General features: G+C 48.9%; 1 protein-coding gene across 1 annotated transcript in view; it reads right to left on the bottom strand.

Annotated features, from left to right (window-relative positions):
- Positions 1-220: 220 nt before the first annotated feature.
- LOC144162560 (receptor-type tyrosine-protein phosphatase T-like) overlaps positions 221-24,365 on the bottom strand; it is a 73,713-nt gene continuing 49,568 nt past the window's right edge. Inside the window, exons 16-20 of the mRNA XM_077693150.1 lie at positions 23,420-23,548; positions 22,308-22,436; positions 20,090-20,241; positions 2,158-2,293; positions 221-455 (exon numbers count right to left, since the gene is read on the bottom strand). Coding sequence (XP_077549276.1) covers positions 381-455; positions 2,158-2,293; positions 20,090-20,241; positions 22,308-22,436; positions 23,420-23,548 — 621 coding nt within the window. The 3' untranslated portion in view covers positions 221-380. The remainder of the gene's footprint in view (positions 456-2,157; positions 2,294-20,089; positions 20,242-22,307; positions 22,437-23,419; positions 23,549-24,365) is intronic.

Here is a 24,365-nt window from a genome sequence, read left to right as displayed (position 1 = left end):
GTAACCCTCGGCTAAACACACGTGATCGTGCGTTGATATATCTTATGCAATATTTATTTCTATAACAGCAAGCAAAATCAAGAGGACACCAAATAACTACTTATGAGAGGTTCAGCATGAAAGATCAATTTATAATTTTCAAAATATTACAGAAGTCTGAAAGCTGCTTTGCACTTATAAACTGTTGTGATTACAGAAGAAATGTATCTTCTCGGTGAGAGCTCATCATGTGCTACGAATAAAATGGAGACCTATAGATGCAGCACACGCAAAAGGCAATTCGCTTCATTCTCCCTGAGCGTTAAACCAGGTCGTTCCCTATTGTCCCGTCTATCACAGCAGAAAATGTCTTGTTTGAGGGAGGGGTGCATCCAGCGGTGTCACTCGAGGTTACCGTACGTGTGTAAAGAGTCCACACAGGCGAGCGCAACCTCATAGCAGAAGGCATATTGCTCCTGCAAAAAATCACAAAACGAAAATGAGAATGGGCCGGTATTGATGGATAAACTAGAGAAAAAACTTCTTTTATTCATTTTGAGCTATTTTTGGAGACATTTAGAGGGATGGCTGCCTGAGGGTGGAGCACACCAGACATTATTAATGTATTTTTTCCTAAGCATTCGCATTGCTTGGTAGACGGGAGGCTTAATGGCAAGGTTGGAGAGAGTGAGGACTATGAGCAGAGAATGTTCGGTACGCCGTTCAGAAAGCGGGAGTCATGTCTGTCACTAATGTGGAAAGACCTGGCCAAGAAAGACCCAAGTACGTTGAACAGTATCGCAAACAAAATGGTTGTAAAAAATGGCAACTCTAGGTAAAAAGAATACCAAAACCTTTCATGTCGACAATACAAACAAGAAACTACCCCAGCTTCACTTTCCTAGTGTGGCGAACTTGTCAGGCTAAGCTTCATAGAAATTCTTGAAGCCAGAAGATTGATTTGCGCGAGCTAAAACGGGGTGCGTGGTAATCTGTCCATGCCACGCCCTCTCTTTTGATGCGCGCACTACTCAAACATGACAGGTGATATTTGAAATGCAGTCTATCACCTACTTCACAACTGTTCCCAAATTACATGTCAACGAGCTCACGCTTAAACCATGCGTGAGAACCGCTAGTAGAGCCTCGCTGACGGTCCTGAAAGAATTCGAGTAATGGTATACCCAGGTTCGCGTTCCGTCGTCGTGGTTTAGATTGAATCCTCGAAACTCGACTTCGCTCTCGGCTTTGGCTTCTCCCGCTTTGAAATTTGGATTTTCTGCCCTCTCGTGTGCATGCTAAAGTACCCCTCGTGGGGGCTTCTGGATTCGCCTAACGACACCGTGCCCGTTCGTATCCTAACTCTAGCTGGCACTCCCAACGGGCGGCTTCTTCATCCGGAGAGCATGCCACTTTGCCTATTTTCCAAGTACTCCAGAAACGTCCCCAAGCGCAATTATCTATACCCCGTTTCATACATAACGTACAATGTTTGCGAGGTTAGAGAGGGCGATTGGGCCCTTCCTGCGACTGGGAACGTACGGCGCAAGGCTGCTCAATGCAGTGTACTTCCAAATACTGTGAATGTAGTTAGTATAATTAGTACTTTAGAGCGTTATTTGGACAGACGTAGTTCACGTACGTTTATTGTAAAATGACTTCGCGAATGGCGCCATGTGTTTAGCCAGAAATCTCCGAGACGAGCGCATGTTGACTTTGAGCGGCCGCTGCGGACGGTTTCGCCTTTCGTTTCACCCAAGTAGATGCTATTCCCCGGAGTGCGCATCTGAGCCACGGCGCGAGGCGGAGTGGTACGATGTGCTTGTGTTTTGCCGGGAAATATTTGTGTAGGTTGAACTGCCTTAGAGTACTTTGCGCTTGCTTTTTCCCTCACTAGGCTATGCCCTCCCCACACCTTTGCGCCCACGTTACCACAACTCGTCCCGACCAATCACAGCCTTGCTCTTAAAAAGGGGGAACTATAAATTTTTTTCTTGTACAACCTAGTGCGAGCAATCAATTGTTTTGTCTCAATAGACTTCATTATTAAAAGTTTTCAGAAGAGATATAATACAAGCACAAGCACTCGACTAAAAATCATGAATGACCTATATTTCTAACGAAGTCATCGACTTTGACAGCATGATTACAGCAATCTGCTCTTGTGGTCTCGCTTACCGAGCCAACGATGAATTCAGCATGACTGGAACGCACGTTCTGAACAGCACGGAAGACGTCAAGCTCGTTCTCCAGTTTGAGTTGATCGTAGATTGCCGCCGAGACGCAGTAGAGCCCAGACTCTTGGCATCCGTCACTGTATCACAAAAAAGTAACAAGAAGCTAGCGACTTCCAAATTACAATAATACTGTAACCACCAACGAGAACGCTTCGAGTAAACGTGAATGCATGCATACCGCCTCGGCTGTAAATGTTTTATGAAACATGATTACATGAGATTTTCCACTCTAGACTCCTTGCCCCCGTTTAACGCGCCTGGCCGGCTTTATGGATAGCGACCTCCACATACTTAGAGATTCCGCGTGCCGAATTTGCTATTTCTTGTTTGGCTTCTTTGGTTCTTTTCTATGCCACTGCACCGGCTTCCGCTGCATTTATTCTCCATTTCTCCTCTACGTGCTCGTTTGCTCCGTCTGGTGTCGTCGTAATTTCGTCGTTCTCGGTGTTCATTGCGGTCACACCTTGCCGATTCACCACGAGGGAAGTGAAAAGTTCTCTGGGCTCGACGGTATGCGTAAATAAGTTTTTTTACGCGAAATAGTTACTTGGCTAGGATAGTGCAAGCACGCGCACGGCTGAAGTCCACGCAACACCCACCCACCCGGATGTCGTTCGCAAAAATGTTTAAACCTGCTAACGCGTTCCTAACGCGTTTCATTGCATTTCACGCGCTTAATAGCGGGGGTACGTAATAAATATTAAAATATAAGCAATTGTTCACCTTAATTTGTTCATATCAAGGGACATGAAAAAAAGATACACAAGTATACTTGGCACGCATGGGTTCACGGAAGAAACACTCTACTCGCGGTACATTTCAATTACTAGGCAGTTTATAGACCGAGTATAACAATTAAAAACACAAAACGAGGGTGCATGAGAAATTTGTCTTGCGGTCTTGCTTGGAATTGCAGCTTCTGTGGAGGCAGTGACGCCGAAGCATGGATACGGAATCGGGAAAACGTAGGTGCAGTGAGTCTGACTTCGTGTTTGCACGTTATAGTCAACATCGGCAGAAAGCATGGCGACAAACCCAGCCAAGAGAAACACTTCCTCGAAATAAGAGGCTGAAAGTTCTAGTACCGCGTCTTTGCATCGTAATTTCGCTGAAAATATCGTAAGAAATGGTATTTGCTGCGTACATCTTGGAACGGCCGGCAGCGGCCGCATAAAGGAAATTTCTTTTTACCACGTTTCCATAGATTGTTTACGGGGGCAGTGGATCAAAGAGACCACCGGAATATAACTGCGGTTTTCCCAGCAGGCATATACGGGGGTAGCTATTAAGCCAACTTTGCCAGTTCTTGGGCTTGTAAGCCACCCCGAGGAAGCTCCTACAAGCGTGGCTCCAGTTATGGTGAAAACGCCACAGCCACTGAGGAAGTATGCGTCGATTAGTGCTCAGTTCGCCGGAAAGCATTGCTTTCCCGAAAGAACGAGGGCGCTACCGCGCCCACAATGGCTCAAGTAAAACTCCTTTATGCAAAATCAGGCGTTCACTGTACGTTTTGCGCGTGGATAAACATGCTCTACGTAAAAAGAAAATTCTGCGGCGTAAAGACAACGTCGATTAGGTGGCCGAATGTTTTAATGAATGGAAATGCTCGAAAATAAGGACTCCTAGTCGGACAGGCAGGTATGGTAGCAGTGTGATTTGCTTTTGTACGCCGAATTTTGCACAGCCAACAAGCGCGTCTCGAATGAAGCATAAATTTTCTGTACTGTCTCGCGTTATAGGTACTTATTGATAGAATCGGTATTGATTGGTAGGACAGCTTCACCTTATTCGAGCAGACGCAGGGCTCAATGCGAATGAAGCGAAGCTGGCGAGGTTTGGAAAAAAATTTAAAGCCACCTCACGGTGCGCGATGTCTCTACAAAGCAATTTTCAGCATGAGGGTGCCCATTATCGCCGGCTGTTATGAGCCGGTCGATATCTATGGACGTTTTTATTTCCTTCTTCCTGGGAGCTTCCAGTTTATCAGTGTACTCTGCTAGTGACGGTACATTGGCGCAGTCGACAGGAAGTTGTAACTGCGCATGCGCAACACAGTCTAAAGCAGGCTTTGACCTTAATAAAGATTAACGAATCAAAAGGTTTATAAGGCCGGTCGTCGTCCGGTGCACTTATAAAGCGATTCGATGCGGGTTGGAGCTTTTCTGCATTAATATTGCCTTCCACCCACGCAAGAAACTCTAAGCGTTATTTAAAAGTCGCCATGGTTTCTTGCAAGAAGAGTGGTGGACCATTCTAATGTAACACCCTCGGAAACTCTGCAGAGCGAAAATACGAGTTCGTGTTGACGAAGGTGTTTACAAAGTGTCTGGCGGCACCAAGAGCGTAAATATAAGCCGACCGACGGGCGCTTCGAAAAATGCTCCTGTAAACAAAGTCAAATATTCAGTATTGAATAATTATTTGATTGTTCAAAAAAGTTTTTTGAGAAAAGGGAAGAATAAAGTTTGATGTGCCGTTGACAAAACCTATTAGGTCAATAACAAATGCGAAGGTGATGATGCAGTGTCCCCCCAAAAACGCCAATTGATCCTGGTGGCAGATAGACCCCGCCCCATCGCTCCCCGCCCCCCCCCCCCCCCCGGGTGGAATTTTTGTAGACGGGGACAGACAGACAAACCGAAAAACTTTTTTCAGGTTAATTCCATCATCGTCAGTGACCTCCTCCACCAGCGACTTCCTCAGCACTGTCGATTAACCCGACCTGAGGGTCCGGATCGGAGCTGCGGAGCGCGGCCTCCCAGTGCTACTCAGTGGTGATTAGTGGGAACGGTTGCTGGGGCATGCCCATATATTTCGAGATAGGGTGGCGTGTTCACCGCACAGGTGGCAGGCTGCGGTTGGGTAGAGACTTGGGTGTACGTGGATAAGACGGGCTGGGTTGGGGAAAGTGTTCGCTTGAAGTAAACGTCAAATGTGAGCTTTGCTGTTATGTTATTGCTGGTCCGCCGGTGGGCATATTATGCCGCAGAGGTGGTAGTGTGGGATGATATCATTAAATGTGACCACCCGTTCCCTCGCAGACCGCGCTCCGTGATAGGGATAAAGATTTCGCCCTGCCCGGATTGTGAGCCCCCGGCCGTGTTCGTGGGCCATCTCGTTTCCCTCGGCGCCGGAGTGTGCGGGTTTTCAGATGAAGTGAATTGTCTGGCCTGGCAATATGGGTGGACATTTTTCCAGAATTTTGAGTGCCACTTGTCATAATCGGCAAGTAGCGAAGTTTTGAATTGCAGTCTTTGAAACAGAAATGATTGTACGTTGGCTGAGATTCCGTATTATGGCTAGGCTATGGCCGCCTCTTCCGCCGTTTCTGGGCGGGTGGCTGTATAGTTGCCGAGTTTATAAGTATTTTAGAGAGGCGCGTTATAGCGGTTATAGCGACTGCGTATGCATCGTGGTGCCTGCATTTTGTATTCAAGACTTGATGTAAATGTTTTCAGAGGTAACCAAACGGATGATTTTCTGTCTGGTGTGTCATTATGTTCAGCTCTTGTTTCTCTGAAGGGTTCCAATGCAAGCTATGGTGCCCCATATATCATGCTACCAAAGAGTAGACCTTTGATAGTGTGCCTTCCGCTCGATTCTTATACCCCGTGCTGCCGCTAGGATATTCGGGTTACCTGAAATAATGACGTGTTTCTCTCAATTTCACTGTAGTTTGGGTAACCGATCCTTCTGTTTGGGTGTTTTGGTGACAGACTTGCGGAACTGGCTTGCCGTCACTGAATACTTCTGGGTCCAGAATTTTTTGAGCATTCTATAAAGAAAGCCATTTGAAGAATGTCAGTGGGTTGGATTTCTCAATAGGATATAGAACAACGTGGGTTTATAGGCAATTTAGTGCTATTAGAAATGCTTCTTCAAGGATGTGCTGTCGCTCCCTTGTGGACTGGGTCGGTACCCACAGGGAGAAATTACCGACGCATACTGCAAGTTTTGGACGTGGAATCTGCTGCAGCAGGGGTAGTGTGTCTTGGATTTGAACATTAAATCGTAGTGGGGAGATAACCGAGCCTTGCACTGTTCATTTGATTTTCATCCAGAATGTACTGGAGATGACGTGTCCAATGGCGGTTCTTGCATTGCGATCGATAAGAAAGCCGGCCGCATGTGGAGACATGCACGCTGTAAAGGATTACTTCGGGACATTACCTAAAGTCCTCTTGGTCCATACGCGCTAGGAGCAAGGGTTCGCTAAGGTTAATAAAGCTATCAGGTAATTCATCTGTCCCCGATTATCCTCTATTTAAAAGGAAATGTCCAAAAACTAATGAATTAGTAATAATTATTGAAACTGGTGTTTTTGGACACGTGAGTCAAGGCGATTTCGAGCCATGCAATCAAGACGTTTTCGAGATGTGGTGGTGAAGCAAATATGAAGCAGATTTGTAGAGGTCAATAGTTTGCCCGGGTTTAGGTGTAAGGAGTCCACCGTGTGCTTCCAATGTGTAGGAAGGTAAAGTCACGTTCTGCCAGTGGAGATTAATGTAAGTCAGAAGACATAAGTTTTATGCGTCAAGGCTTCTGATGTAAGCCAGAAAGCTTTCAAATTGTATGCTAGCGGAGTTTCCCAGGTTTCCCTTAGTATCAGTGGGTATTGTGGCGTGGAAATTATGCGAACTAGTTATCCACCGAGTACCGGCATTTCGCTTCTGTGGCTGCTGCCGGGAGATTTTGAAATGATTGATCAAGTGATCCGTTCGGAGTGTTTCTCAAAACGTGTGCACTTGACATTCCTCATATTTTACGTTACTGTGATGTCATGTTCTGTCTGGTCACGCTGTTGCCGTTTCTTGAGGAACTTTTTTACAGTTCCTTGAAGATGTATTTGATTTAGGTTGAAAGAGAATTCGCTGAGTTGGCGTGTTCGAAGGCCGTGAAACCAACAGCATCCAGAATACGATATCAGTAGAAATAAGCAAACGCAATGATGCCTCCATTGCTTCAGGCGAAAAAAGTTTGGCCTAGTGAATGCGTTGTGGCGTTTGACGTAGAATCATGACATAGCTAAGAAAAAGGAGTTATAAGAATGGCAACGTAGTGGCATCCCTTCCTAAAGAATATCGAGAAGAGCGCGAAAGCTAAACGCGCCTACAACCTTTGCGGAACGGGCGTCCCAGTCATCTTTACACCTTCAAAAACACAAATCGCAAACAAAGAACAAACCAATCCAACGATTCTTCCTGCACAGGGGAAACGCATCCACCAACAATCTAAATGTATAGCGACAAATGGTTTGTGACATAAAGGTACACCATGGTACTCCTTCGTCATCGATGCATCGATTGTCTTGTCTAGAAGCCTTGCTTTTTCGCGATTTTCAACTATCGTTTTCACAAAATGGAAGCCGGGTTTCACTCACACGCTGTGTGTGCACAGATCTTATCAGAGCTTTTCGATCGACCAACTTGTCTATGGGGCGAAGCATTAGTTTTTCGATTGGATGTCACCAGCCCCACTAATCCCAAAAAACGTTTTCGTTTAATAGAAGGGAGAAGCGCTCGCACGAACCGCGTGGCCCGTAGTACAAGAAAGTTAATTGAGCGTTATGTCTGAGCAGTTGTCCCTTCTAGTTATGATTCTTTCTCCCTCATGCCTGCCTCGTTTTAGAGTAAACTTTGAGCGAAATTGCGGTCCAAGCCTTCTAGGTAGGCTAGGAGTTTTCTCGCACTCAATAGGAATAAAGTATGTACAAAATTAAAATTCTAACAAATGTTTACGCTACAACAAAGTAGCGCACCACCGCTCGGTCCGTGCAGGTGAAGATGATGATGATGATCAGCGTCGTCTGTTATGTAGAAAGAGGAAGAAGTTCCCACATTCTCCCACGCCGACAGATGACGTTAGTTGGCTTCCAAGGGGTATAAGAGTTGAACGGGCCGATCGACTGTCTTTCCACAAGGCAAGTGTAAGGAGCAGGAACGGACTTTGCCATCACACCCGCGATGAAGTTCTTGAATTCTTGCAAGAGTACACATATGCCTTGGACGTTGATTTTCGCAGACGAGAATCACGTTTCCTTCCTTCAATGAATCTACCCCCTTGTCCTGGTTGACGGAAACGTTTTTGAGCTCACTCAACTATTCCTTAGACCAGCTGGTCCAAAACACTTTTAGGTCATCTTCTCTCTTCCGCCGAAGGATTCGCAGCTGGTCAGCCGATTTGTTGGGGTTCTCCACGGCTTCGTGCGGTGGCAACGCCTTAAACCTCCTCCCCACAAGAAAGCTTGACGGAGATAGTGGGCACGGCTCGTTTACGTTATTAAATATGTAGGTCAGGGGCTGAGAGTTCAATACAGCCTCCACTTCGGTTAAAAGTGTCTCCAACTCCGTGTAACATACTAGGCGCCTGCCCAACATTTTCTTGAAGCACATCTTGATAGATCGTATCAGTCTCTCGTAGAAACCACCCCACCAAAGAGAACTTGGGCAGATAAATTTTCACTGTATTCTAAACGTCGTAAAAAATTAAGAACATCGTGGTGTGTGATAGCTTTCCATAACCTTTGAAGCTCTTTCGAAGCCCGCACAAAAGTTCGTGCGTTGTCGCTGTAGAGGGTTTTACACAACCCCCGTCGGGACACGAACCTCCGCAAGGCGCAGATGAAATTTTCTGTTGTTAGGTCTTCCACGAGCTCTAGATGAATAGCCCTTGTCACGGCACAAGTGAACAGAACAATATATGCTCGTCCTTGAGCTCTGCTTTTGATGTACAAAGGCCCAGCAAAATCAACCCCGCTTACGGAGAAAGGAAACGCTTCGGTTTTTCTGTCTTTGGGCAGCGGAGGTGTGTCTTGCACTATGGGCTTGGACTGCAGCCGTTGACAGACGAAACATCGTGCGATAGTCTTTTTTACTAGTTGTCGGGCGCGTGGAATCCAGAACCTCTCGCGAACTTGGGTTAGGGTGTCTCGTACTTCTCCATATAGGACTTGCACATGGGCGTGCTGGATCATGAGATGTGTAAAGTGCGTGTCCTTCGGTAGGAGTATGGGGACCTGGGCTCCGTATGTGTCGCTGGTGAGCACCATTCCTCGAACTCGCAACAAACCGTCGTCATTGACTAAGAGTCGCAACTCCTTGATTTTACTGTGCGACGGAGGAGGTTTCGTGGTTGCGATGCATTTCGCCTCGACATCAAAGTGAAGCTGCGGTTCCACGCGAATGCGGTTCCGCATGCTTTAGTTCTTCGGTGGTTAGAGGCCCGGTCACTTTATCCTCTTGTTTCAGGTTCTTCACGTAACGAAGTACCCATGCTGTGACGCGGAGTAACTTGGACAACGGGCTGAAGCGTTCAGTGTCGATCACCTGTGGCCCCAAAATAGTCGTATTCACGGCGTGAGCACCAGTCGTTGCCACCTGCTCGGGTGCGTCTAGTTGTCCACCTTCTGGAATTATTATTTCCGGCCACAGATCTGAGTCAGTGAGCCAGTCTGGACCGTGCCACCACAGGTGCGATCGCTTTAGCATGTCAGCCGAGATGCCTCTTGTCAGTAGGTCGGCTGGGTGTTCTCTTCCTGGACATTAATAACATTAATAAGACTGCAGAAACAAGCGTTACGCATCAGTAGATTTTCCCATCGACAAGCAGAATCTTCCCCGCTGTTCTATCAGCTCCGTGTTTTGCCCGTTCATCATCTGTATAGGTACAGCATTGGTATTTTCTTTTTTAAAATTTTGCACGATCACCTTGCTGTAGATATTCTCCCTCAACGCATCACTTATAATCTCAATTCAACGCGCTTTGCTTCACGCCAGAGTCTGTTACTTCCGTGTATACACACTAACTACGGCAGACAAACGATTCAATTCTCCGCCATTTCGCTCTGGAATTCACTAACCTCTGATATTAAATCTTGTAATTCACTTTGCGTTTTTAAATCCAAATTAAACACTTTCTTGTTTGGCCCTTCTGTTTGATTGAATTGTAAGTGTAGTATCATGTGTTGTTGTTTATGTGGTATTCATATATCCTTTTTGAATAGATAGGAGTTGTACTCTTTGTTTTTTAGTGTTCCTGCTTCTTAGTGTAATATTTTTTCTTTGGTTGTCTTTCGCTTTTGTATTCATCTTTCTCTGCTTTATGCTGAGTGTTTATTTGCTGACATGGTATTCTAGTGTTGCTTGATGATTGCTCTTTTTTTACAATCATCTTTGGAGGTCCCACCTGCGGTTCTCACCTTGGGACCTCCCAGTGCATCTGTACCCATTCACGTTTCATGTTCATGCTCGGTCAATAAAATTCAATTCAATTCAAAAATTCAATTCAAGAAGCGCCAACGTGTGTAATACATCAGGTTCCGGATCTCTTGCACTCTGTTCCGCACGAATGTTTTCCATGTCCGCGGATCTTTTCTGATCCAGCAGAGGGCAATCTGCGAGTCTGACCAAAACGTAACTTCTTCGATGTCGAGTTCACAGTTCGTCGTAATGTAGCTGTAGATACGTGCCGCTACTAACGCCGACATCAATTCAAGTCGTGCTAGCGTAACTATTTTCAGTGGTACAACTCTCGTCTTTGCAAAGAGAAGGACTGTCCGAGCACTGCCGCTGGCTTCGTGGATGGTTAGGTAGACCATGGCTCCATAAGCCGACTCGCTTGCGTCTGTAAAGACGTGAAGGTTGGATGTGCGGTTCTGGCCATCCCTTCGGGCACCTAAAAATCTTGGGATGACTAAATCGTGCAGTAGGGCTACTTCTTCGTCCCACTTAAGCCATATGCTTCGCAGTCAATATGGTAGGGGTCTTCCCAGTCAAGGTTTTCTCGCCAGATGTCTTGCAGCAGGATCTTGGCTTTGATAAGGAAGGGCGATAGAAAACCCAGCGGGTCATACACCATTGCGATAGCTTGAAAAGCGAATCGTTTTGTCACTTCGTGTTGCTGTGTGAAGTGCAGAAGGCTGTTGTTCTTGAAGGAGAACGTGTCCATTTCAGGGTCCCATGAAATCCCTAGAACTTTCGTCGTCCTTGACGGAGGACAAAGCACCTTTTCCTGGGGAGTTATTTTCTCTTCAAAACAAGCAACAACATACAGATCGCTGCTCTCCCACCTGGGGATATTTATGGACGCAGCACGAAAAATTTCAACGATCTCCTCATGAATTTTGATGGCTTCTGCACTGTTATCAGCTTCAATGAGAAGGTCATCCATGTACATGGATTCCTGAAGCAGACGGGCTGTCGACGGATTTTTCGTTTCGCATTGCCAAAAATGGTGCTTCAATGTAGCTGTCAACAAAAAAGGACTTGAAGTGGCCCCGAAAGGAACGCGAGTCATTCTCCAGATTTCCTGCTCTGGTAACGGTCGACCCACTTGAGTCAATGTCTTAAACCCGACAAATCTCAGAGCATCTCTGTCTTCTTCACGTAGGAGAATCTGCAGAAATGCTTTCTCGACGTCAGCAGTCATTTCTACTTTGTACCTTCGGAAACGCAGTAGAAGGGTCACGACGTCGGGGTTCAGGTTCGGGCCAGCTTCCAAGTTCTCGTTAAGCGACTTCGCACCACTTTCATGGGATGATGCGTCGAACACGATTCGCACTTTCGTCGTAGAACGGTCTTCGCGGATCACTGCTCGGTGGGGCATGTAATACAAGCGCCCGCGAGGGACGTTTTCCGTCGGTGGTACCCTTTCAGTGAATCCTTCTTCCAGGTACGTTCGAATGGTATCGTCATACCTCTCCATGAGGCTGGCATCTTTTCCTAGTTTTTTCATTAGGATGTGGAGCCGCTTCGCTGCCACAGCAAGGTTATGCGCTAAGTCAACCCTTGGCTTCCACGTAAGCGCAACCTCATACCGTTCGTTCGTCTTTTTGATTGTTTCCTCAAACTTGGTACTGACCAGAACGTTTTCGGAACATTCGTCCTCGCACTTGACGCCGATGCTTTCAAAGTCCCAGAAACGGTTAAGGACTTCCGAGACCTCATTGGCTTCTACGAACGCTCGTAGCACGACAACGTTAGAACAGTGCGTGACATTAGCTCCTAATGGCAGCGGGCCTTGAACAGTCCAGCCTAGCAACGTTTCCACTGCCTTGAGCTTCGTAGGCACTGGCTTCACGTTGCCGGTTACCAGATCCCTGTAGGGTTCCGAGCCAATCAGGATCGTTACTTTGGTTTCTTCGAAACGTCGTGCGCAGAGTGCCTGTGTGTCTAAACGCATTGCTTCCATCGTCTTGATTACTTGGTCATCTGGCACGGTGATATGCTGGTTGCATATAGTATCTATTTCAAGTGCCTCGATGTGCACGGGCCTTTCTGTGCTTTCGGAAATGATGAGGAGACGTACTTTTCTAATTATTTTTGCCGTTTTCTGGCCTCCAAATACACCCACAGTTAAAGTCTCCTCTTCCAGGAATTCGCAGCCTAGTTTCTGTGACGCATCGGCAGTAATAAAACTGCGTTGGCTTCCGCCGTCAAAGAGGATCCTGTAGCGTCCCGATGACACAGAGCCTTTGACTGTCGCGGTCAAAGTCTGAAGCAGGACCATGGGGCCAGTTTGACGAGAAACTAGGCTAACGGGCGTAGAGGTCGCTTCATGTCTGCTCGAGGCGTCTGGCGCGCACATGGTAGTGGCATGCCTTCGGGGGCACTTGTCGCAGCGCAGTCGGCCTCGGCAGTCTTTCACCATGTGCCATTTCTTGAGGCACCGGAAGCATCGACCTTCGTTGATGAGCAGCTGCTTCTTCTGTTTTAGGCTCCATTCGTCGCTGTCGCAAACTTCGGAACAATGCTTCACGGACTGGCAGAACAAGCACCGTTGAGAGTTGTTCGCCGAGTTGTGCAGAGCCGATACGGTGTGTAAGTTTCGGAGTCTCTGTTGTCTAGGTGGCTCTTGTGGTGTCACGGCGACGTCCGGCGTTGTCACAGCTGTTTGACGCTTCACAGCTTCTCGACACCGAACTTGATGGTCGAAAAAGCCGAGAAGCTGCTGGAGTTCTTGTTCGGGTTGTGCCGTCTCGTTCTGTTTGCAGACTACGGCTTGAGTCGAGCTGGATGTCAAAGTATACGTCGGTGACTTGAAGAGTTCGTGGTACCTCGAGACCATGGCGGACGGTAGCGTTCTAAAGAGAACCTCCCGTAGCATCAAGCAGTAATTAGCGGGACTGGTGCCAAGGGCCTTCAGACTTCGTACATGCACCTGTATCTGATCGTAGAGACGTCGAAGTTGCTGTGTGTTGTTCGACGACGAAACCGGTTTCAGGTCCAGAAGGCTTCTGAGATGATCTTGGACGATGATTCTTTCGTCTCCGAAGCGCTTCGTTAGGCTGTCGACTGCGTTCTTGTAGCACTCCTCGCTGGCCTGAAGCCCAGAGATGGCTGACGCGTCTGCTCCGGTCACGAGGGTGTTCAAATAGGTAAATTTGTCCGCAGTGCTCAGTTCGCTGTTGTTGTGCACAGCCGATGAAAACTGCATCCAGAAACGCTGCCAGTTCTTCCGGTTCCCGTCAACCTTGATTAAGTCAAGCTGAGGCAGCTTAGACTTGCTGGTGGCCGGAGTCAGGCAGCTCATCGGTCGTGTGGGCAGTCTGGATGCAAGGGCGTTCTGCAGCTCGAAAAGCATGGTCGCTGTCGTGTTCACGACCTTATCGCCGTATCTCCCAGCGTCCGACGTCTCATTATCCGGTAGGTCGTCTGGCGTCTCGTCGAAAATACGGTCGTCGAGCTTCCTTATCTGCTGGTGGAGCGCTTCGATTCGTTCAAGCAGAACGCTCACCTCGGACGCCGAAACTCCAGGCTGCCCTTGCAGCGCTGCTTCCGCTTCGACAATTACGCCGTACAGCTGAGAGCGGAGGCTCCGGCGACGTCGGAGTAGCCGTTCCATGGCGGTAAGCTGGCGGACGGGGATTCTGGGGCCAAGGTCGCCGTCGCCGCGTCGGTTCAAAGGGCTTGCGCGGCTCCGGGCGTCGATGAGGTAGGTCTTGGCGCGAGATCCCGGGTTTCCGGCTCGCGACAAGGCCTACCTTTCCGGGTTTCCGGCACCAGGTCCTCCGGCTGCCAAGCGGTCGAGAGAGAGCGGAGAGCGCACGTCAGATGATCATGAGGGCTTTAATCGAACTGGGTCGCGTGGAGCGCGAGCGCGTGCCACCGATCGGTCCGTGCTGGGGAAGATGATGATGATGATCAGCGTCGTCTGTTATGTAGGAAGAGGAAGAAGTTCCTACATAAAGTATTTTTGAAAGTACTGAGGCACTTATCTAAAGTAAATGCCGATGTGCACCCCGCATTTTTGTTCCCTATCCCTTTCCTGCCCAAAAAAAAAGATTTTAGAAAAACAGGCTACAAGTAAATAAATTTTGTATATTTACCCCTTCCTAATCATGCTTCGACAAGTGAAAATAGAAAGCGCAGATTATTTCACACAGAAAACAAACCCACACATATGTGTGGGCTGGGCTTCTAGTCGTATGATCTGCGGGTAGTAAGAATACCTTAAAAATGGCACCAGGCGCAGAAAACCTGCATTTTTACGTTTTATTTACGAGATTCACATTATTTTCAGGAGTACTAATATTATAAATGGGATTTTCGGAAAATTATTAATAGTGAACTTTTATTGATTATAATTAATAATTATAATTATATTTTTCGCAAGTAATTACGGAACCAGTTCAAGGTTAAGGCGCGAGAAAACATTACCAACGAGCCAGCACAAAACCGCGAATAAATGAGACACGAAGAAAGGGAGAAAAAAATTTTATCTCTAGCGCTGCAGTGCATGAGCCCGCCACCCTGTAGTGCCCAGTGTAGCAGCCGGGAATGTCGGCTGCCGGATGAAGCGAGAAAGGAGACGTGCGGGTGGTTTGGAGTTGCAAGACAAAACTGTTTATTTTCCTTACGTCCGAGTGCAGAGAGTTCCCCCCGACGAGGGAGAGAAGGAGGCACCCCCGCGTCCTTCTAAAAGAGAAAGAGAAAAGGGGGGCCCCCGAGCGAGCAGACGTAGCATGCCGCCAGGGCTAATCCCGGGAGCCGGCCCCGACAACAAGTTGTTCCCCCTACACGGAGGGCGAGGCGCTGGCGCCACGAGTAGGCGCGCTGTCTACGGCCGGCTGCTGACGGGATAGAAAAGAATGCGGTGGTGCTGAGCAGCTTCCGCTACAAAGGCTCCCCCCCTAGATTGCGGAGCTTTTAAAGAAGGACAGCAGTTACGGGCTGAATAGCGAAAGGTCAGAGTCCAATGGTTAGCAGTGAAATCGTACGTGAGAGGCTGCTTGAATGGAAACCTCAATATGAGCAGGCTTGGCGCGGTCAACGGCGACGACTTCTCGTTTCCCCCGCACGTCGATTGTGATGGTTTTGTTAGTACGTCCCAAAACTTTGAATGGGCCATCGTACGGCGGAGTAAGGGGCGGCTTCGTTGCGTCGTGTCGCACGAACACATGGGTAGCGGAGTCCATGTCAGGAAAAGTGAAAACTTTCCTGTTGCGGGCGATGCGAGGTGCTGTAGGCGTGAGTTGCGCAAGCCATGCGCGCAGCTTCTCGATGTGATCGGAGGCTGTTGGGGCGGAAGGTGTCTGGTCGGAGAAGAATTCTCCCGGGAGGCGCACTGTTGAGCCGTAGACCATTTCCGCTGCGCTGAAGCCGAGGTCTTCCTTCACCGTTGAGCGTAGGCCAAGAAGAACGAGCGGGAGCTTCTCCACCCAGTGCTGGCGGTCAAGTTTCGCTGCCAGTGCGGCTTTGAGTTGCCGGTGGAAGCGCTCAACCATTCCGTTGCTGGCGGGGTGGTAGGCGGTAGTATGCTGCAGCTTCGTGCCGAGGAGCGTTGAAAGTGCGGAAAAAAGGTTGCTCTGGAATTGCCGTCCCCGGTCAGTTGTTATGCGGGCGGGGCAGCCAAAGCGCGACACCCATGTTTGAATGAAGGCCTGCGCGACGGTCTCAGCTGATATGTCCGCAATTGGTATAGCTTCGGGCCACCGGCTGTACCTGTCGATGCATGTGAGCAGGTACCTAAATCCTTGGCAGGGCGGTAGTGGTCCCACGAGGTCGAGGTGAACGTGGTCAAACCGCGACTCAGGAGTCCGAAATTCCTGTAGTGCAGCCCGATTGTGGCGAGTCACCTTCACTTGCTGACACGTTTCACATGTCCGAGCCCAACGTCGCACGTCCGCGTTGACTCCGGGCCAAACGAAGCGTTGCGTTATCAGCCGCTGGGTGGCGCGGACACCTGGGTGGCTGATGGAGTGGAAAGTGTTGAATACCACTCGGCGAAAATTCAGTGGGACGAAAGGTCGTGCTGCTGCCTGGGAGGTATCGCAGGTTATCGTGCTCTGGACGTAGGGAAGTGCAACCTCCGAGAGCCCGAGTGAAGGTCCCCCTCCCTTCAGTCTTGTCAACTCGGGGTCGTCCCGCTGAGCTGCGGCCATAGCTTCGAAGTCCAGGACTTCTGTGCCGGAAGCGTTGACGCGAGACAAGGCGTCAGCTGCTTCGTTTTCGACCCCGGGAACGTGGCGGATGTCTGTAGAAAACTCGGAGATGAATGAGAGCTGACGGATTTCTCGTTCTGAGTAGGAGGAACTGTTGTTGTTGAATACGTAGGTGAGGGGCTTGTGGTCTGTCAAGATGTAGAACTCACGGCCTTCGAGGAAGTAGCGGAAATGCTTAATGGAACAATAGATTGCGAGCATCTCCCTTCCAAAAGTGCTGTACCGTGCTTCTGCAGGCTTCAGACGTTTCGAAAAGAAGCCCAGTGACTTCCACTGGGCGCCCTCCTGTTGCTGCAGCACTGCTCCGACCGATGTGGAGGAAGCGTCCACCATGAGGCGTGTAGGAGCTTCAGGCCGTGGATGAATGAGGAGGGTAGCCGCGGCTAGCTCGTCCTTAGCTTTCTGGAAAGCGTTCTGGTGTTCGTCAGACCAACAAAATTCTGGTGCCTTTTGGTCGTCTCGGCGCAGCAGGTCGGTCAATGGCTGGAGCACTCGAGCACAAGACGGAATGAACCGCCGGTGGAAGTTTAAGAGCCCGAGGAACTCTCTCAGCTTGCGAAAAGATGTTGGAGCTGGAAACTTCTTGACGGATTCCACCCTCGATTCCAATGGCATAATGCCTTCAGCAGTGATGTGGTGGCCGAGGAAGTTGAGCGCCTCTACTCCAAACACGCACTTTTGAGGTTTCAACACCAGACCGTGCTCATCCAGACGCTGAAAGAGCTTGCGGAGGTGCTCTTCGTGCTCCGCAGGCGTTCTGCTGGCCACCAAAATGTCATCCAGGTAGACAAAGATGAAAGGAAGACCCCGGGTGACCTCATCCATGAACCTTTGAAAGGTCTGTGCGGCATTTTTCAAGCCGTAGGGCATGCGGACAAACTCAAACAGGCCGAACGGAGTTGTTATGGCTGTTTTCGGTATGTCCTGCGGTTCGACGGGGATTTGGTGGTATGCCGCTACGAGGTCGATCTTGCTGTATATTTTCGTACCTGCCAGCCGCGCGCTGAAATCGTGAATGTGTGGCAGAGGATACTGGTCCGGCGTTGTCGATGCGTTCAAGGCTCTGTAATCACCACACGGGCGCCAATCGTCGTCCTTAGGCACCATGTGTAGCGGCGATGAATGGTTGCTAGACGAAGGGCGAACAATTCCCAGCTGCAGCATATGCTCGAACTCCCTGCGTGCCGCTTGAAGCCTTTTGCTGGACAGCCGTCGTGGCCGGGCGGTGACTGGCGGCCCGGTGGTGACGATGTGGTGAGTCACGTTATGTTTCACCGGCTGTTCCGTGTTGCGGGGCTTGGTGAGCGAGGGGAATTCGGCCAGGACGTGGTGGTAGGCTGATACTGGCTGGAAGGCGCAGATGCCAGATGAGCAGATGTTTGACTCCAAACCACGTACTTTGAGGGATGTGTTGTTATCCTTGAGGCAACGGTCACGTACGCTCACATCCAGGTTGAAGTGGCTGAGAAAGTCTGCTCCGAGTATGGCGAAATTAACATCCGCCACCACGAAGACCCAGCGAAACAGGCGCCTGAGTCCGACGTCTATTGTCAGCGAGCGGAAGCCGTACGTAGCGATGGCAGTGTTGTTCACTGCCTGCAGCGACGATGTGTTCTTGCTACGTCGGCGATCCTCGGGGGTTGCCGGGACAATAGAGATTTCGGCTCCCGTGTCGACTAGCAGGCGCGAGTTGCTTACGCGGTCGACTACGAAGAACAGGCGGCTGGGTGGAGGGCCGATGTCGTAAGCCGCCGTTAACGACTGGCCGGAGCGTTTCCCGGAAACGAGCAAGGTTGAGTGCAGCGGCTAGCACCCGTGCCGAAACGACGGTGGTACCAGCAAACTCCGTCCTGTCTATCTCGTGCCTGGCTTCTCTGAGAAGAGCTTGGGTGTCTTGAAGGGGATCGGTTGCGTCGTTGCTCGTCCTGTTGGGGAGCGCCAGATAGCACAAGTTTCTGCATGGTCTCGGTAAGGTGTTGCAGTTTCTCCTCAAGGCGCGACAGTCGATCTGGTTGCTCATGTGTTCTTGCAGCAGCTATGGGCGCAAAGGTTGGAGTTGAGTATTCCGTGATGCGATCGGCAAGTTGCGCTAGTCGATCAAGGGACGTCTCATTTGAACCCGCGAGAACCACGCGCACCGACTGGGGCAGCCGTTGCAGGAAAAGTTCACGAAGAAGTGGGAGCTGGCCGTCCTGACGCGCGTGCACACCGAGTAGTTGCCGCATACGGTGCAGCAGTTGGGAAGGTCGTTGGTCGCCCAGCTCTTCGCGACACAAGAGCTGCTGCAATCTGCTTTCTTCAGGCGCCTCGAGGCGGTCCAGCACCGTCTTTTTGAGGGTGTCGTATTCTTCTTGCGCGGGGGGTGAAACCAAAATGTCGTCGATAGCGTCGGCGATTTCGGGGGGCAGGGCTGCGACGACGTGAAGGTATTTTGTTGACTGGGAGGTGATGTGCCGGAGCTGAAAACGGGCCTCCACTTGGCTGAACCAAACTCTTGGATTTTTCGGCCAAAAATTTGGTAGCTTCAGTTCTGTGGCGATGACCGCAGGCGTGGAGGCAGCAGCGTTGTCGTCGGAGCTCATCGCGGCGTGTTCGTTGAAGCGTTCGGGTCACCAATTTTGTAGCAGCCGGGAATGTCGGCTGCCGGATGAAGCGAGAAAGGAGACGTGCGGGTGGTTTGGAGTTGCAAGACAAAACTGTTTATTTTCCTTACGTCCGAGTGCAGAGAGTTCCCCCCGACGAGGGAGAGAAGGAGGCACCCCCGCGTCCTTCTAAAAGAGAAAGAGAAAAGGGGGGCCCCCGAGCGAGCAGACGTAGCATGCCGCCAGGGCTAATCCCGGGAGCCGGCCCCGACAACAAGTTGTTCCCCCTACACGGAGGGCGAGGCGCTGGCGCCACGAGTAGGCGCGCTGTCTACGGCCGGCTGCTGACGGGATAGAAAAGAATGCGGTGGTGCTGAGCAGCTTCCGCTACACCAGCAAAATTTACGTGACGACAAAACCCCAGCCCACACATATGTGTGGGTGCATTTTTCAAGCGTGATGACGGAACGAAGACGAAGGGAACGGGTGTATTTTTTATCCAATCGCGTTTTTCCAAGTCCTGCAAGTCGTGTCTTACACTTGTCATTCAGAAAATACGAGAATAGCAAGAGGAAATATCAGTTTTCATCTTGAAGGCGGTAGCGTGATCGCGCTGGCTTGAGCGCCGTTTTTAAAGTGCGATTTCTCGCCCCCTGGTGGCGAAATGAGTGAAATAACGAAACCAACAAAGTTTCGGAAGCGTTCGCAGCGACTACCAATGGCTGTGAAACTGAAACCGAAACAGGTGCCACTTAGTAAACGATTTGTTGACCCACACGTTTGTGTGGGCTGGGCCGTAAAGGGCTATGCAGCCCTTAAACGTAGGTCTTGAAACCAGTTTGGACACTCACAGGCACTGAACTACGACTGGTGTTCCTTCCGCCTGCGTCTGCCAGCGCTGCACATGCTCCAGGATGTCCAAGATGATGCTCGGGGAGCTGGGTACGCGCCGGTGCCTCTGCCAGGACTTGCAGTGAAACTGCTTTACAATACGGGGCGGCCCCTAGAAGAGAAGAATGAAATAAAACGTCCGCGTAATGGCAAATTTATTAATTACGCCCCGTCCAATAAGGAAGCAGCCAGCCAGCCAGAAAATGGGGCTGCAACACTAGCACGGCATTGCTAACATTTTGCTTGAAGCAACAAGAAACCAGTAGCAGCCCCGTTGTAGATGAAGCTGACAGGGAAGTATTTTAGCACACGGCGTAGAAGTGACACAAAATATAGGCGAAAGATGATATGAGCGAAGTTCATTCTAATGGCATGCACCCTTAACCCTTTGTTCCAGTCCCCTTATCCACGCTTCCTTAACAAGAACCAGCGACGAGACGCTTTCACCGCGAAAACGTAGACGGTGCTGCCTTGACCTGGCAGAGCTGGCCCTTACTGTTTCCCTTATTGCGTACTGCACACCTGTCCCCTTCAAACAAAGGAGTGATGAGACGCTTCTGCGGCGCAAACATAAGAATCGAAGGCCTGAACATTCCGCAGCTGACCCTTTCTATTTCTTTTATCCCCCTCTTCGCACCATTTGTTAGAACGAACCAGCGATTAGAAGTTTCCGCTGCGCTAGCGCACGACGCGCTGTCTTCATCTCGGCGTAAGTTTAATGTCACAGGAATGCAACGAGGCACTCTGAAGGTTTGACCTGAAGTTAAAAGCTATGCATTGAGTTTGAAATGACATATATAAAGTTTTTTGTTCACTTTACTAAATAAATATTGCAACGTGAAGGAAGTCTGCAGAAGTGTCCTGTGCCATGCACACTCGACACCGAAGAAGACCTGGCTTTTGTGAAGTCATAACCCTGACTTTCGTGAAGTCATAGCTTCCAATTAAATCATCGTTCCCATCTTCCATGGCTCATATTTTGAGCCCCGCAGCTGCGTAACATGTTTGGATTCTTGCCCTCCAGCTCCGCACCGCCTTGGTATCTGCGGAGGCAACGTGGACCGTGTCAGGCAGCTGCCAACCCCATAATGAGGGAATCCCGCACGGTGATGCACCCATCCGAGTGTCCTCAGCCTGTCATCGAGAATATGAAGACGTGTTGAGGCGTGACCAGATCAGACCATTTTCACGTAACCCCCCGCCCTTTCGTTTGGCCTGGCTTCAAGTTCTTAGGTTCTCTTTTCGGCCCCTGTGGAAGTCACTGTTCTGGAGCCGCAAGGACCTAGTGAATCATTGTTCTTATCGTGCCTTTTATATTTCCTGCCCCTGTCCGTTCACTGTGGGTTCGAACAGGACGGTCACCTTCGAACGGGGGATGTGCTACGAAAAAAAAGAAGGCAGTGACCCACTGCACCAGGCATGCTGGAATCCGGAAAAGATGAACCACATGTGGCATAACCCCAGTGTTTGCGCAGTCATGGCTGCTAATAAATATTCGTTTGTTTCTTCCATGGTTCATGTAATGCGACGCGCCACAGCGTAACAATATTTCAAGACGCTTACCATTATGGACCACTGCAAAGAAGTAACAGCTGGCGGTTTAAGGAGCAGCTGGTAGTTAAGGTACTTTCCTTACCAACTACCGAAGAGTTCCCAACTTGAAACAATGAAGGAGGTACAAATGAATAACTTTTAGAAGTTATTGTGTAGTGATTGTAATGCTTGCGGCACGGAAAGGCCACCTGGGAGCGGTAAGGAAAACATACAGATTTGGTGCGAAAAAAGATTGCTTTTGTCTAATAACGGGCAAATACTTCTGTCGAAGGCGGCCAAGAAACTGAGCTTGATAAAAGGTAAAACAGGTTAGCAGCGGCTACTCACCACCGATTCTCGGGCTAGATATTTATGACGACACCGCAGTTTGTTTGCGAATGGCAGCTGCCCAGCAAAACCCTTAGCAATGAACGTGACTACGATGGCTTCTCACAAGCCACCTTTGGGCCAGATATTTATCACGTCACCGGATTTTATTTGTGTTTTGTAGGTGCCCAGAAAAACCCCTAGCAAAGAACGTGACTACGATGGCGACTCACAAGCCACCTTCGGGACAGATATTTATAACGTCACAGGATTTTTTTTCGGAACGAGTTTCGGAACGCAAAAAGCAAACTTTCGCACCGATCTCCGCAACAACAAGAAGGTTCGGACGACAAGGCTTTGGAAGTCTTCTCTGTCGTCCTGCTCCACAGTCACGTCCCCATACGTCCTCGTGCACTTGAGATCAGGCCAGAATATTGGTGTGACCGTCTGTGGGAGAAAACAGTTGAGATGAAATTGTAGGAGCAAAAAACGCAGCGAATTCAAAGCAGTCATCTTCGACACGCACCCCTCCGTCATCTGTGGGTGAGCGTATGTATGTATGTATGTATGTATGTATGTATGTATGTATGTATGTATGTATGTTTGTATGTATGTATGTATGTATGTATGTATGTATGTATGTATGTAGGTGTTAATGCATGCACGGATTGATGTATGTATGCATGTATGTATATATGCATGCATGCATGCATGTATGTGCGTATGCCTGTGTTAATACATGCACGTATGTATGTATGTATGTATGTATGTATGTATGTATGTATGTATGTATGTATGTATGTATGTATGTATGTATGTATGTATGCATGTATGTATGTATGTATGTGCGTATGTATGTATGTGTTAATGCATGTATGGATATATGTATGTATGTACACACATTTATGTATGTAGACATCGTCGGAATTCGATTCAGTCATAACATCCGAGAGGACGGCAGCTTGAGGATTATTCCTTTTAGTAGCTGTCGTCAGAGGTAGCGATAGGTTTTGCACTTGTGTCGTGAGATATCAGTTCATCTGTGAGCGCAGCACAGAACGCCCTCGCGCCCAGATCGACGTATTACGAATACTTCATCCAAAACTTCAGCCATGTTGGATTAAAATTTGTTTAGCCAATACAACTTCTTTCTCCGGCCTTTCCCCTTTCCGTACGTGACGCGGTCACGTGTGAAGGCAACAGGTGCGTTTCTCTGGTTGTTTACCAGGCGCCAAGACGCCGGTGCGGTGGCTCGTAAATCGATTTACGCGTTGTGGAACCCCTTCACGTTAAAAACGAGATTTGTTATTCATAAACTTCTAAGAGCTTAGTCGCCCCAAATGTAGCAGTTAAAATTGCACACAAATTCGAGGTATTCTTTTTCAAATTGGCCAGTTCTCACCGAATAGCTGTGTTCGTAGGGTGCATACCTCGTCTTCGAGAGTCCCAAGGGTGACGACGATGACGGCTCCGCTGCCTGCCAACATCTCCCAGAAGTAGCAGATGGTTTCTGGCCGTGGCATTTGAGTAACCAAGTATGCGTTACTCCTCTTGAATCCCTGCGGGAAAATGCAACACCCATCTCAAACAAAAAAGTATAAGAAATAGCGTGGTAAATAAGTCGGGAGGGTGCTTTGATTGAAATCAGCTGTCACAACATACGATGAGTGAGAGGTATACATAAAAAAATTACGTACAGTCATAGGCAATTGAAAGGAGATTAGGACACTACGAACCAGAACACACAACTGTCGCCATTCCCTTCATTTATCTCAATGAATGCGTGGCTTAAACGCAGTAACTAGGTTCGAAAATTCCAGTTTCCAAATATTCCAATAGCACTCTTTTATTGGACCTCCGCGAACTGTATTGCTCATTTCTGTGTTCAGGTTCATATCTTAGTGTTCGTGTTTTAATTGTCAATGACGCTGCATTCAGCTTCGGCCTTCCGCAAAATACGCTATCTTAGGCGCATTGACATCTTTTATAAGGTGTCACAATTGAGAGATTATTTTTTAGGCAGTTCTCCAAAATTGCGACGACACGACATAGGAAGCAATGCAGCGAAGTTCTGTTTTGCTCCAACGCTCCCTAAGTCGTACTCGTTTTCAAAGTTTTTTTCTGATACTGAAAATGTTTGCTGGGTAGAATTTTAGTTGTTGTGTTTATTTACAAAAAAAAAGATAAATCATACCGGTATTTTAAACGACCAGAGTTGGGTAAAATCTTTAAGGTCGAGTAAGTTTCTCTGAAGGAAAATTTGACATCCACCCCAATGCAGCCGCATCGCTACAAAGGAAAGCTATCAGCATCCATAGAAACTTCGCAGTTGAAGATTTGTCCTTGTCCAGGAATTGAACCCGGGACCAACGCCTA

The sequence above is a fragment of the Haemaphysalis longicornis genome, unplaced genomic scaffold (genome assembly GCF_048455015.1).
Source record: "Haemaphysalis longicornis isolate Haplotype H1 unplaced genomic scaffold, Haemaphysalis longicornis Haplotype H1 scaffold_12, whole genome shotgun sequence".
In the NCBI taxonomy this organism is placed as follows: domain Eukaryota; kingdom Metazoa; phylum Arthropoda; class Arachnida; order Ixodida; family Ixodidae; genus Haemaphysalis; species Haemaphysalis longicornis.
This window is presented reverse-complemented; position numbering and strand designations above follow the sequence as displayed.